The following is a 15,387-nucleotide window of genomic DNA, read 5'->3' on the forward strand; positions in this document are numbered from 1 at the left end:
CACACTTAAACAGCACCACACTATATGCTCTAAAAATTATCCCTACTTTAGAGCTAAGGAAGCTAAGGATCAGAAGAGGGAAGTCATCTCGGAACTGAACTCCAGGTTTATAAAACAGTCTACATGTACTCTTTCCACTACAATCATGTTGTGTGCCTGCAAGACTCCCTGTTCTCCAGGCTACTGGCCACCAGTCACAGCTTCCAGAGAGGCTCCTGGACAAGTCAACATGAATTTTTACTGGTGAGTGATTAACAACTCTTTTTTCTCCAAACTCTTTATGCCTATTTGCAATGCATCAAGAAATGACCAACGGACATTTGTTGGACCTATTAACAAAACCAGCAGTTAGCAAAGCTCGAGAAAAATGAGTTAGCAGTGAAACTAGCACTGTATCCAGCTATTTTAACTTTCAGGTTCACAGTCTCAGGCAATCTTGTACTCCAGCCAGACAACTTCGTCCAATGTCTACATAAATATGAACTTTCAGCTCCATGGTACTAGGACAAGGATGTTGTTACTGGCATGCTGATCACTAAAACTCTTGAGAGGAATATACACATAAAAGTTCAGGTTACCGAAGTTTTTCCTGGGAAGATGCCTATTCTTTGAATGAGCTTCATGGAATACTAATTCCACAGGAATCTACACGAGTATCATCCCCAAAGCAGGTATGTAAAATGCTGGATTAAACAATTTTACACAAATGTATATATTGTAAGACTTCTCAGAACGTTAATATATCAATGTTTCCCAAATGATTTTGGCTAAGGAAACTTTAATTAAAAGACAAAATGGATATACAATGCACAAAGTGCTCAAAAAATGACATCTATTACCATTATGAGGAAACCTTTTGTCAACGATCCTCTCAAGAGATTAGTCTTTGATGGGAGAAGTATTCTTCAGAACACTGGAAAACACTGAACATTATCCCTTAAGGGGTGGCATTGGCTATTTTGTCCACTAGCTACCATTTAGTACAATGGAAATGCAACTTTTTTTTTTTTTTTTTGAGACAGACTCTTGCTCTGTCACCCAGGCTGGAGTGCAGTGGCACGATCTTGGCTCACTGCAAGCCCCGCCTCCCAGGTTCACACCATTCTCCTGCCTCAGCCTTCAGACTAGCTGGGACTACAGGCACTTGCCACCATGCCCAGCTAATTTTTTTTTTTTTTTTTTTTGTATTTTTAGTAGAGATGGGGTTTCACTGTGTTAGCCAGGATGGTCTCAATCTCCTGACCTTATAATCCGCCCGCCTCGGCCTCCCAAAGTGCTGGGATTACAAAGTGCTGGATGTGAGCCACCACACCCAGCTGGAAATGCAACATTTTTTAGACCTCCCTGGGAAAAAAATACAGCTTCCAAAGATTCGAGCACTAAGAAACTCTGGACCAATTTGCAGATTCAGAGACCCAGGGCAAAAAAATCAAATGTATAATGAATAGGAGATACTTCTCTCACTTTGGAAAAGAAATTCCTTCTTTGAAGAAATTCCTATGATGGAAGGTGTCCAAACCATGATTTCTTTCTTTTCTTTTCTTTTTTTAGAGACAGGGTCTCACTGTTGCCTATGCTGGAGTGCACTGGTGTGATCACAGCTCACTGCAGCCTCGAACTCCTGACCTCAAGCAATCCTCCTGTCTCAGCCTCCCAAAATGCTGAGATTACAGGCAAGAGCCACCGTGCCCAGCCCCAAACCATAATTTAGACCAAGAATTCAAGAAACAAAAAAATAAATCAAGATAAGAAATGCTAAAGATTTCCAAGGTGGGATATGACACACATGCTGATATGGCTTAGCCGTGAATTCTAAGATGGACATACAAAACCAGATTCGAATGGACCAAGATAAAATTGTAGTTATGTGTTAGGAGGTACCAAGCAAAGAATGAAATACCTTTAGTAAACACATCACAAATGAAGGATTGAGGCAATCAATCAAGGTGCTCTATAACTTAGTCTCTATCTATTTTGCTCAGTTTAATTCTCTCTATTCCCGTTCATATATTTGTGCTCCATCTAACCAACCTAAATATTCTCCATTCATGTCACACCATTTCCCATTTCTATGTTCATGTTTTTACCTTTCTCTGAAATTTCTATTCCCTATACTTCCACCCTTCTCTTGGCCAACTCCACATTCTCCTCATCCTTCAAGCCTAATTCAAATGACACTTCATCCAGGAAGTTTTCTTTCATCATTCTAGGTATAGATGAACTCTCCAAAGTACATAATCTGTATCTTATTCTTTTGCTTTGTCTTTGTTACTTTGGTAAATATTTGAGAACCTTTTATGTGTTAGGTTCTATAGACACTGTGTATTTATATACTTGTTTTGTGGGTTTTTTTTGTTTTTTTGTTTTTTTTGAGACTGAGTCCTGCTCTGTCTCCCAGGCTGGAGTGCAGCAGCCCAATCTCAGCTCACTGCAACCTCTGCCTCCTGGGTTCAAGCGATTCTCCTGCCACAGCCCACCAGTAGCTGGGATTACAGGCATCTGCCACCATGCCTGACTAATTTGTGTATTTTTAATTTAATTTAATTTATTTATTTATTTATTTATTTATTTATTTATTTATTTATTTATTTTTGAGATAGAGTCTCCCTCTGCTGCCCAGGCTGGAGTGCGATGGTGCAATGTCGGCTCACTGCAACCTCTGCCTCCTGGGTTCAAGCGATTCTTGTGCCTCAGCCTCCCGAGTAGCTAGAATTAGAGGTGCCCACCACCACGCCTGGCTAAGTTTTGTATTTTTAACAGAGACAGGGTTTCACCATGTTGGCCAGGCTGGTCTCGAACTCCTGACCTCAAGTGATCCACCCACCTCAGCCTCCCAAAGTTCTGGGATTACAGGCATGAGCCACTGCACCCAGCCTATACTTATGGACACAAGATTTTATATCAACTTATAGTATGTTCTGATTCATAGTAACCAGTACTGTGCCTTGACCACAGCAGGTACTCAAACACGGTCTGAAGGAAGGCACACCATTTTAAAAAGATGGCTCTAGATGGGGCTGGAGATAGCTACAATAATAGGTAACATTCACGATACATGATGTGGTGATCAGGGAAGGATTCATGAAAGAGATGGCATTTGTGAGGAGTCTTGAAATAAGGGTAGGAATTAGAAATTGAGATGGGAGGCCGGGCACAGTGGCACACGCCTGTAATCCTAGCACTTTGGGAGTCCAAGGTGGGTAGATCACCTGAGATGAGGAGTTCGAGACCAGCCTGGCCAACATGGTGAAACCCAGTCTCTACTAAAAGTATAAAAATTAGCCAGGTGTGGTGACACATGCCTGTAATCCCAGCTACCTGAGGCAGGTGAATCACTTGAACCCAGAAGGTGGAGGCTGCAGCGTGCTGAGACTGCACCACTGCACTCCAGCCTAGGCAACAGAGCAAGACTCTGTCTCAAAAAGAAAAAGAAAAAGAAAAAGAAAGAGAGAGACAGAGGAAAGAAAAGAAAAGAAAAGAAAAGAAAAGAAAGAAAGAAAGAAAGAAAGAAAGAAAGAGAAAGAAAGAAAGAAAGAGAGAAAGAAAGAGAAGGAAAGAAAGAGAAAGAGAAGGAAAGAAAGAGAAAGAGAAGGAAAGAAAGAGAAAGAGAGAAAGAAATCAAGATGAGAGCACAGATATTTCCGTGCTCAGATATTTCCGGGTTCAGACGGAAAGCAGAAAAAGGCAAAGTTGGAAAAAAATTGAAGCCAGACTGGGAAGGTCTTAAAAAGCTGGGAAAAGGATCTGGACTGCTTTTGTAACTAAAGAGGAATGACTGAAAAGTGCTACAAATCCCACTGATATATAAACAGGGGGAGGAAACACCAGAATGATAGACAGATGGGACAGAATTAAAAACTGAAGAATTAAATTGGACTTTATTTCCAGATTCCTTATTCTTATCCTTATCCTTATCCTTATTCTTATTCCTTATTCTTTTCAATTTTTGTTTTTCAAGTTTTAAGTGGATGACCACATTACCTGAGCAATAACATAAAGAATGGATCCCCACATAAACATACTTTAGTTTGGTAATATGGTTATTAAATTTATAGCAAAATCATTCTGTCGTGTTTCAGGATATAGAGAAACTGTGATCGTGCTATAAATAAATCATAAGGAACAGGAAGCAGGAAACTCCTCTGATACTCCTTTTAAGGTGTTTGCTATCCCACATCTCCGGCCAACATGTTCTAGAATCTTAAATAGTTCCTTCCCCACCTTCTTTTCAAGATTACTCTTTTTCAGCCCCTATCTCTGATGGACCTTCTAGGTCCCTTGCTCTATTAGCTTGCTGTCTGGAACCTTCAGGTTCAATCTATTAATATACTCAAAAAGTAGTCACTCTGATGAGAGGGACCACTGTGAACAATGTCTGCCTGCTTCACTGGAATCCTTGGACACAGCTGCACATGGACACAGCTGTCTTCTCATATGCCTGGGATACCTGAACTATGAAACTCCTCTTACTGGAGAAAGAAAAAAAATCATAGATCTAGAAGCTCCTCAATATCTCTTCTTGCTCTTGCCAATTTGTCTTCCCATTCTTTGGAACTGAGGAAGTCAATTAATCAGGCCATAAATACAGTTCCTTCTGCAATCTTTCAGGACCAGAACTATGCACAGAACAGTCTGAGTTGAGTCATTTAACAAAAGGTAGTCACTGACCAAAAATATCTCCCTAACACAACCTGAAATCCACAAATTTGGAATTCATTTGAGTTAAAAAAACAAGCATGATCCTGGACAAGATAGGTGAAAGGAGACCTCGCTACCAGGTTCTGCATTAGAAAAGCAATCTGATTAATCTGTTCCAAAGGGAATAGGAGTTTGAGGGGAAACGATGAGAAAGAAAGACAAAGGGTAGAAAATCTGCAAGGTCATTTTGGAACATGGTGTATTTCCAAGAAGAAATCCAGGGAGAGTCAGAAAGAACGAAACAACAGAATGAGGGCACTGGGATCCTGAAAGGTAGAAAATAAAGGCTAGCCAAGCCAAAAGCTGGGAGCAAGGAAGCGCCATGGCTCAAAAAAAGTTTGGTGAATGAGCTCCAAAGTGTGACTTTGCCTTGAGCTACTGCCAAGGTCCTCATTTACTTCCAAAGGTTCAACACAGTTCTTGCTTTTTTTCCCCTCATGGGAGCATGCACAATGAGGTGGAATGTACCAGAACCTAGGTAGGGATGTATGAATAAATGAGGCGGGGGGGGGGGGGGGGGGCAGATGTGGAGCTAAAACCAAGAAAGAGAAGGTTTCAAAAATAAAGCCAAAAGAGTGGAACCCAAAGTAGGATCCAGTTCATTAAAATTGCAGGTGTTTGGGGACTTTTAAGTTTCCTACCCTAAGTTTTACTCAAACTGTTTATGCTGGAAATTCTGAGTATGCCTGGATCAAAGAAATGTGTGATTGGTAGTCACCATTAAGAATTCACCAAGCTACAATAAAACTGCTGCACTTGAGCTCAGAAAATGAAAACTGTAATAAGGCAGAATTTGCCAAAACACAAACAGTGAAAGTTAGTTTCCCCATAAACATTTCCAAAACAGATAATTCTACTAATTATTTTCAAAAGTCCTTCAATCCAAGGGTAATACATGTGTTTCGAGTGAAAACACTCAAGAGTAATGGCATTGCCACTACAACACCTCCGTCTGACCCCTACTGCTGCTCACTCCCTGCTCAAGAGACATCCTGTCCAGCTGAAGGCTTGTCCCACAAGGCATGTTACTCTCCTTCCCTACAGAGCCAGTGACATGATTCTTCCAAGGTATATAAACTCTGTGTGCTCATCTCTAGCTTCTTAACCTATATGGACATAACTACCTCAATGTGTACTACTATCCCTCTGCCTTTTTATGTAGAAAAATATATTTCTAATCCTCTCCTATAGCGTGTGACCTTAAACCTTCCTAGCTCACTCCAGCTTCTCTCCAACTGACATGCCAGTAGCAGAGGCTCTCTGGAGGTTGAGAATTTGCCTCTCAGATATCTGACCCTACCAAACTGGGTACAGATTTTTTTTTTGAGACGGAGTCTTGCTCTGTCGCCCAGGTTGGAGTGCAATGACGCGATCTTGGCTCACTGCAACCTCTGCCTCCCAGGTTCAAGCAATTCTACTGCCTCAGCCTCTCAAGTAGCTGGGATTACAGGCACGTGCCACCACCCTCAGCTATTTTTTTTGTATTTTTAGTAGAGACCGGTTTTCACCGTGTTAGCCAGGATGGTCTCGATCTCCTGACCGCATGATCCGCCCACCTCGGCCTCCCAAAGTGCTGGGATTACAGGCATGAGCCACCGCACCTGGCCGGGTACAGATTTTTGTCTGTGTGTGGAGAGGGGCTTGTTTCTTCTTTGGGTACAGACTTTCTAAACTCATACCACTCCAAAATTTGGCAACAGCCCCCCAGATTTGAAAATTACAGTCACACTTTTATACTGGCTAAAATCCTTGCCTCTTTTTCCACATCATTTGCTTACTCTCCAATGAATATTCTCAATATCCCCATTCTTTAGTAGTTCTCTCTTCTGCTTTAAGTGCGGCACTCTCCCCTTTATATGTGGCCAAGTCCCAATATCATTTTTTAGCAAACAGTCGCAAACCCTGTTCAAGATGTCATCATCCTTCTCAACAGATATTGCCATGTAAGTGAGTTCTAATCTTGCTCTACTGAATCCTACGTAGGACTGATAACATTAGCCAGTTAAATTTGTACAAGTATCTGGCCTCTACCAAATGCTTTCATATTCATTTTCCTCTTATCTGAGCCTCTCAACAACCCAGGGAAGAATGATTCTTCTTCCCATTTTCCAGGTGAGGAAACCACAGTTCAGCAAGGATTAGATGATTTATTCAAAGCCAAGCAGATATTTAAATGCAAGAGTCAACATTCAAACTTCTATATTCAATCCAACTATTTCCCCATGCACATTTCTGAAAATAAACCTAGCTGCTAAGTAGGCCCCACACTTCTGGTGCTAGTCATACAGAGGCCGCTGCAAGCCCTCTGGTATATACAGCTCTGGTCTCTTGCACACCCTGGGTCATATTTTTGCTCTATTTGCCACACCTAGCACCAAGCCTTGACACACAAACTCACCTCACCCCACCCCTGCCAACTTCCCAGAGATCCCTACTTCTGTCAAATAAACAAAGTTCTTTTATTCTGCTCTGAACATGATCTTGCCCCTTCTTCACTGATATCTCTTCTGCCAGAGAAAGGACACAATCTTCCTCCCTTATCCAGTGACTTACTCACTTATACTCTGGCTCAGAAGCCACAAACTGTTAACCACAAACTCTGTATTATGGTTTTAGCTCCACGTTATCTGCCCTTCCCCTCTCCTGCTCTGTTGAAACTATCCATTTTAGAGTGTAAGCTCCTGACCCAGAAGGCTCTATTTAACTAGCTGTGGGTACCACCCAGCACAATGCCTTGCATTCAGAGGCACACAAACATCAACAATTATGACCTTTTTCAAAAATAAATAACTCCTGTCCTTGATCTGAAATAATGACGGAAACCAGCTGCCAAAACCGCTAAGAGCATTATTTACCTCAATTCAGAATTTCTGAATAGGAATTAGCTTAAAATAGCTGTAAGTGAAAGACAAGGACATATTTGTTTACACACAGTCCCAAAGGTATAAAATGAAATACTGAGTAATTTATTATTAGTTTCCCATCACCAACGAAAGTCCAACTCTACTGCATAGCAACGCCAAGCTGGGTAAGAGGATCCTAGTTACCAGCATTTCCATTATCAGAAGGAGGAGGTCAGCTATTCCAGTCGCTTATGTGCTCTGGAAAAGCAACAGCTGGCCATGTCTTACTTACTGGCTTATCCTTGATGGTGGGGCTTGACACACACAGGTACAGTTTCCCATCTTCTTCCAGGCAGGCATCTATCAAAGCTTGTACTGAGCTTTCCTCCTGGAACAGCAGAAAGGCATAGCCTTGGGGAGAGCAAAAACAAAAGGGAGAATCAGTACATTAAACTCAAAGTACCAATTACAAACTATCTGTTGTTTCATTTTGGCAAATTTTACTAAATCGAAAAAGTTCAAGTGGGACAAAGGGACTTTGTCCAGGAACTAAGTTAGGTGCTCACTGATATTATCTTAATTTTTATAATTACTCACAGGAGCAAGTTTAGAACACATCTATGGAATTTCCACTAAATACATCTGGTTGTCCTTAATGAGGGCATGTGGACTCACCATTAGCCTTAGCCACAACTAACAAGTACTCAGGAAACAAGCACCACCTGCTTTCCAATTTCTACCAAGCTCTAGGCTGGCCACATGCCACAGGGATAAACCTTGAAAATATTATGCTAAGTGAAAGAAGCCAGACAAAATATGTCCAGAACCAGCAAATCTATCAAGACAAAAAATAGGTTAATGGCTGCCTAGGACGGGGAGGCTGGAGGGAATAGGCACTGAGTTTCTTTTTGGGATGATACATTTTCTAAAAATGATTTTGGTGATGATTGCACAACTCTGTAAACATGCTGAAAACCACTGACATGCACATGTCACACTGGTGAGTTGTATGGTATGTGAATGATATTTCAACAAAGCTTTTTTTTTTAAAAAAAGCTAGAGCTTTTCTACCTAGAGCTTGGTAGAAATTGGAAAGTAGGAGGTGCCTGTTTCCTGGCTACTTGTTAGTTGTGGCTAAGGCCAATGGTGAGTCCACCTGCCCTCATTTTTTTAAAAAAGCTTTGTTACAAACACACACACACAAAAAGCTTCATGAAAAGTTTTTAAAAAGGCCAACAATAAGCTGGTGTGCTTTTGCGTGCTATTTCTGATGATGGTGCTCTGCTTCTCTAAGGGATGCCCTCTTGGCAGAGTACAGTAGGTCTAGAAAAATGGATACTAGCTGCAGGGTTTCCATAGACACAGCCAGTTTTGTTCAGTTTAATTTCGTAAGATTTACCAAGTAACTGATGCAAGTGGGACATATCCATGGTTTATGAGAATACTAAAATGAGCAAGACCAGGTTTCTCTTTTTTTTTTTTTTTTTTTTTGAGATGGAGTCTTGCTCTGTCACTCAATCTCAGTGCAGTGGCGCAATCTCTGTGGTATGATCTTCGCTCACTGCAACTTCTGCCTCCCGGGTTCAAGCGATTCTCAGGTCTCAGCCACCCAAGTAGCTGGGATTACAGGTGCCCGCCACCATATCTGTCTAATTTTTGTATTTTTAGTAGAGACAGGGTTTCACCATGTTGTCCAGGCTGGTCTCACACTCCTGACCTCAAGTGATCCACCACGCCTGGCCCCAGGTTCCTCTTGTAAAGAAACTTACGAAGTAGATGAAACATTTAGACAATTAACTACTCACTACAAAGCTGAGGGAGATAAGTGGGGGAAAATGTGTCACTGAAATCCTAAGGAGCAAAGGCCCAACTTGGGAGAATCAGCAAAGACTTTAAAGAGAGCAACAGATATTCAAGGGCCCACCTGTGGCACTCGTGGCCACACTGGCATTCATAAATGACAACTGAGCAAAGGCCCATCATGAACCAGTCTAAGCTTTCAACTTCTCTACAACCCTGCCAGCTTTGCTAAATCTCTCAGCTGTCATTCCTTCTGCTACTAACCTCAAAGGAACCATCATCAATAGTGTTCTCCTCTGGTACACTGCATATCAGAAGAATGTAAATAGCAGAGAAGGATAAGAATCCCCACATACAGAAGATTCTCACACATCAGAGGTGTTTAACTCATAATCAACTGGCTAAGAAGCAAAACTCTCTGGAGTCCTGGGCAACATGTAGTGACAGTGGCAATGGATAACGGCTATTCATTTTTAGTCTTTTCTCCAACTGCCCATCTACTACACAGAGCATCCAAGCAAATACAGCAGAAAAATAGACCAGCCACTCCCCAGTATAGCAGGCAGAAACTAACACACAGGAGAAGGCACCAAACTGAATGGGCAGCCATGTAGTTGCAAGAGAGAGACTGCCAAGGCTTTAGGACCCAGAGCTGTTTTCTGGGCTTTAGTCTCATGCTGCATAGGTCAGAAGATTCTGCTGGTGGCTAGTCAGGAAAAATAAAACCTGATTGCAAAACTAGAAAAGATAAAAAATACATCATTTCTTCATATCCTCTTTTGCAAACAGTATTGAACTATCATCAGGTGCCAGGGAATCTTAAAAATTCAGTATTTTCACTTAATATGAGAACATTAATTCTACTTGCTAAAGATAATATTAGAAATAAGAGGGTTAAATAGTCCAAATATCACAAAGAGGAGGTCTCAGCAGGTTCTTTAAAACCTCCTGTCTTACCAGGTTAAATACTGGTACAGATATCTACAAAGATTGTAAGCATATTGAATATCCTGCAGTCAGAGTACCCATCTATGTATATACTGTATTATGTACACATCAAAAAGGCCTGGTGATAGGGCATGCCCAGTGAGTTGGGGCTTTCTCTTATTCCTTGCCTCAAGAAGGCCTCCAGGCTGACTCCATCTTTCCTGCACATCACTGCCCACCCTCTGCAATCTTCCACATCAAATCAGTTTTGCATTGACCTTGGGCATCCAAAGAAAGGGCGGTTGTCTCCCTACAGCAGCTGAGTAGCTCCCACAAAAGCATGCAGATTTTCACTTAGGCCCATCTCACAGCCATAAAATATCTACACTGGCAGTAGATAGAGTAAAAACAACTGGGAGTCACAAGTAAAAGCCTGCTACAAATACTATTATCAAAAGAAATATCTACAAACAATTTTTCCTTTCCCAGGAAATGGTCCATAACAGTTTACCAACTTCTTCAGGATGGCTCTTTTACTATAAATAATACTGTGTCAAAACAATTATCTTTACTCTGAGGTCACCAAGCTGCCATTCTCTGCAACGGCAATATTCTCTCAGCACTGCAGATAACAGATATGGCTGAACTCCCCCAACCCCCAAAATCTGGGCTGTAGTCCAACAATTTCTTTCAACTCTACTTCCCACTTTAGGCCTTCCAACCAAAACAAAATTCACCAGAAACACCCAAAATCACTCTTGAAAACAACTTTATGATATCTTCACCTGCTAAAACACCTTCTGATACTTCAAGTTCAAGCAAACCCAGATGACAACAGAAATCAGAGGATTTTTAAAAATCAGGAAGAATCTTTCAAACACATTTCCCTTTTGATCTTCAGAAATTTAAAGTCAAAGTAAATGAAGTAGAAAAAGATCCCTTCAAGAATAACAAGATCAATGTGCGGCAGAAATTCATTCAATGATTTACTAAAAGGTAAATTGCAAATGGTACTATGAAAAGCGTTCTGGACTAGGAGACAGAAGGTCTGAATTTGGGTACAAGTCCTAACATTTACTAGCTGTGTGATAATAACAGCTAATAGCTAACATTTGTTGAGATTTACTGTGTACCAGATACTATTCTAAGTTAACTCATTTCATCTTCACACACACCCTATGCAGTAGGCCCTATTTTGAATTCTGCTTCATATTTAAGGAAATTACACAGAGTGATTAAGGGACTTGTTCAAGATCACCCAGTAAGTGGTAGAACCATGAACTTGAGTATTAACATTTCTGAATCTTGGCTCTCTTCTCTGTCAAATGAAGAAACCAAATATTTGTCCCAATTACCGTACAGAGATGTAGGTTGTAAGATAGCGTATACAAACGTATTTCATAAACTAGGGAGTTATGTGAGCATTGATTTTTCTTTTACTGCATTTTCAATTATTTCTGTAATAGATAAAATTAAAGTTTTTGCATATGGTCTCATTATAAACATTAGAATTCAAATTAATAATATGCACTTTCTATTTTGCATTTGCAAGCATTTGGTGAATAAAGAGAAGTAACCTAGATACTGAAGAAAAGCCCTAAAGTTACTTGAATGACAGGCTGAATATTACTGCAAACAAACAGTGGATGACTGAATATCTGCTTTCATACATGATTAGCCATTTCCCCCACGAGAATGTCAGATGTAGTATTATTTTCTGATTTTAATACATTTTTAAAGTAAAAGCCAATTATGCCTATAAATAGAGCTTCTCTATTAGTTTGAAAGGTATTAAAAAAAAAAAAAACTTGGCCAAAAAATTATCAACTTCCTCTGTTCTCTCTTGCCCTCTGACCCAGTAACAGATAATATGATTATAAAACTCTTCCAGTTTCAGAAATGGTAACCTGAGGAGTATGTGGGGGCTTCAGTGATGTGGTGAGCTATGAGAGGCCCTCAGCTCCAAGCCCAGTCTATGAAGGCAGATGGCTCTGGAGGGAACAGGAGCAGTTCCTAGTCACTGTCACCAACACAACCCTGGGTTACAGGTAGAATGGATGGCCGAAAATTCCTTGCTTTCCCCTGATGCCAGACAGGTTGGGGAAGAAGGGTAGAACACTGAGGGATTTTTTTTCAACAATCCTAAATTGACGAATGCAATTTTCTGGGAGAAAAAGGAACACCAAGGTTTGGGGAGGAACTTAATTAGGATAATTCCATTTCATTGACCAGGTGTGTGAAGTGTAAATTTAATTAAAATTTTTTTTTCTTTTTGTTTATTTGAGACAGGGTCTCACTCTGTCACCCAGGCTGGAGTGCAGTGGTGCGATCTTGGCTCACTGCAACCTCCGCCTCCCAGGTTCAAGCAATTCTCTGCCTCAGCCTCCCGAGTAGCTGGGATTACAGGTGCCTACCACCATACCTGGCTAATTTTTGTATTTTTAGTAGAGACAGGGTTTCACCATCTTGGCCAGGCTGGTGTGGAACTCCTGACCTCATGATTCACCCGCCTCGTCCTCCCAAAGTGCTGGGATTACAGGCATAAGCCACCACGCCTGGCCGATTTTTTTCTTTTAATACCTGAGAACACATTAAGTATAACAATCTCTAAAACATTCTTGGCTACCTTTCAAAAACAAAGGTTCCTGATCTCTTAAATACCTAATTTTTCATGTTACAATTTTTTAATACTTGATCCCTAGTACAAATTATCAACAGCTCTACTACCACAACTATCAAGTACCAAATGCTCACAATGTTCTAGGCACTTTGCTAATAAATATTTTACATGTTAGCTCATTTTATCTTCACAGTAACTCTATGAGGTAAATACAGTTGTTATTATTACCATTTTACAGATGAGGAAAATGAAGCTCGGAGAAGTTAAGGGAATTCTCAGATTAAAACCTAGGAATGAAATCTGGAATTAAACCAGATCAGTTTCCAGAGCCCATTAATTTATGCCATCTTATCTAAAAATGGCAAGATAAACTTTTCAATATCCCTAATAAAGAACTTGCCTTTAAAATGTCCTTGTGACAGTGACCATTTGACAGTTTTTTTTGTTTCGAGACGGAGTTTTGCTCTTGTTGCCCAGGCTGGAGTGCAATGGCGCGATCTCGGCTCACTGCAACCTCTGCCTCCTGGGTTCAGATGACTCTCCTGCCTCAGCCTCCCAAGTAGCTGGGGTTATAGGCGTGCACCACCACGCCCGGCTAATTTTTGCATTTTTAGTAGAGATGGGGTTTCACCATGTTGGTCAGGCTGGTGTCAAACTCCTGACCTAAGGTGATCCACTAGCCCCGGCCTCCCAAAGTGCTGGGATTACAGGTGTGAGCCACTGTGCCCGGTCTGACATTGTTTTAATAGCAGTAAGTGGTCACCCTGTGCTTTAGTCCTATAATTTAAGGCCTATGTACATATAATTGCTCCAAAGCCCATAAAAGCTATATTAAAGGATATTCTATAAAACAATGGGCATGGACTCTTCCAATGATATAAAAGACAAAAAGCCTAGGAAACTGTCTAAATTAAAGGAGATTAAAGAGATATAACAACTAAATGTGGAACCCAAGATGGCTGCACTCTTGCTGAGACATGTTGGTCGACATTGCCTCCGAGCCCACTTTAGCCTTCAGTTCTGTATCAGAAATGCTGTTCCTTTGGGAACCACGGCCAAAGAAGAGATGGAGCGGTTCTGGAATAAGAACACAGGTTTAAACCGTCCCATATCTCCCCGCGTCACTATCTACAGTTGGTCTCTTCCCATGGCGATGGCCATCTGCCACCATAGCACTGGTACTACTTTGAGTGCAGGAGCCTCTCTTTTTGGCATGTCGGCCCTGTTACTCCCTGGGAACTTTGAGTTTTATTTGGAGCTTGTGAAGTCCCTGTGTCTGGGGCCAGCACTGATCCACACAGCTAAGTTTGCACTCGTCTTCCCTCTCATGTATCATACCTGGAATGGGGTCTGAAACTTGATGTGGGACCTAGGAAAAGGCCTGAAGATTCCCCAGCTATACCAGTCTGGAGTGGTTGTCCTGGTTCTTACTGTATTGTCCTCTGTAGGGCTGGCACCCATATGAAGAATGAAGGTTCCCAGCATCATCTTCTTACGCATTATTACATTCACCCATCTTTCTGTTTGTCACTCTTATCTCCAGCCTGGGAAAAGTTCTCCTTATTTGTTTAGATCCTTTGCGCTTTCAGATCCCCTTGGAGCAGTAGAGTACCTTGTAGACCACAATAGTGGAAAAGGGTCTAGTTTTCTCCTTGTTTCTAAAGATGGGGTGGCTGCAAAAACTTTTTTGCCCACAGCTTGCCTACTCCTGGGACTAGAAGCAGTTATTCTCTTTCCATATTGGACTTTGATTTGTGCTGAGGGTCAGCTTTTGGCTCCTTCTTCCTGAAACAGTGGAAACAATACCAGCTCTGTGGCTTCTGCCCTGGGGACTGGGGATGAGGCTTTGGGTCCCACTGCCTGTGGGCTGCTGGCTTAAAGGACGGTTCTGTTCATTGGTGAGAGCCCAGGCCATTAACACCTATGCAGTGTTATTGAAAGAAGAGAGATGAGGGTGGAGGGGAATTAGTCTATCCCAGCTAGAGGGAGATAAAGAGGGCTAGTTAGTTCTTGGAGCGGCTGCTTTGAGGAGGAAATATATATATAGCTTCTGACACAAGAGGAAGATCCAGAAAATTACAAAAAATCCAGCTAATTTTTTGTATTTTTAGTAGAGACGGGGTTTCACCGTGTTAGCCAGGATGGTCTTGATCTCCTGACCTAGTGATCCGCCCACCTCGGCCTCCCAAAGTGCTGGGATTACAGGCATGAGCCGCTGTGCCCGGCCTAGCAATTTGTTTTTTTTTTTTTAATCCAAGATCCACTCGAAGAGATACAACAACTTGCATTTAGTTTTTTTTTTTTTTTAATGAGTATTTTAATTTAGTTTCAGAAAAAAAATGGTACATGACTTGGATGAGAAAGCATAAAATTAAGAGGGTTTTCTGGATATGTAAGAAAAAGAAATAACCTTTAGTATATTCAATGATTAGTATGTTTCACCATGTTGGCCAGACTGGTCTCAAACTCCTGACCTCAGGTGATCCACCTGCCTCAGCC

General features: G+C 41.3%; 1 protein-coding gene and 1 pseudogene across 3 annotated transcripts in view; one reads left to right on the top strand and one right to left on the bottom strand.

Moving 5' to 3' along the window:
* Positions 1 to 15,387, bottom strand: part of CPEB3 (cytoplasmic polyadenylation element binding protein 3) — a 249,136-nt gene that overhangs the window by 53,318 nt on the left and 180,431 nt on the right. For all 3 annotated transcript variants that reach the window (XM_025398016.1, XM_025398015.1, XM_025398017.1), the window contains one exon: positions 7,834 to 7,952. In XM_025398016.1, coding sequence (XP_025253801.1) covers positions 7,834 to 7,952 — 119 coding nt within the window. The remainder of the gene's footprint in view (positions 1 to 7,833; positions 7,953 to 15,387) is intronic.
* LOC112632205 lies at positions 13,844 to 14,353 on the top strand (annotated as a pseudogene).

The sequence above is a fragment of the Theropithecus gelada genome, chromosome 9, assembly GCF_003255815.1.
Source record: "Theropithecus gelada isolate Dixy chromosome 9, Tgel_1.0, whole genome shotgun sequence".
In the NCBI taxonomy this organism is placed as follows: domain Eukaryota; kingdom Metazoa; phylum Chordata; class Mammalia; order Primates; family Cercopithecidae; genus Theropithecus; species Theropithecus gelada.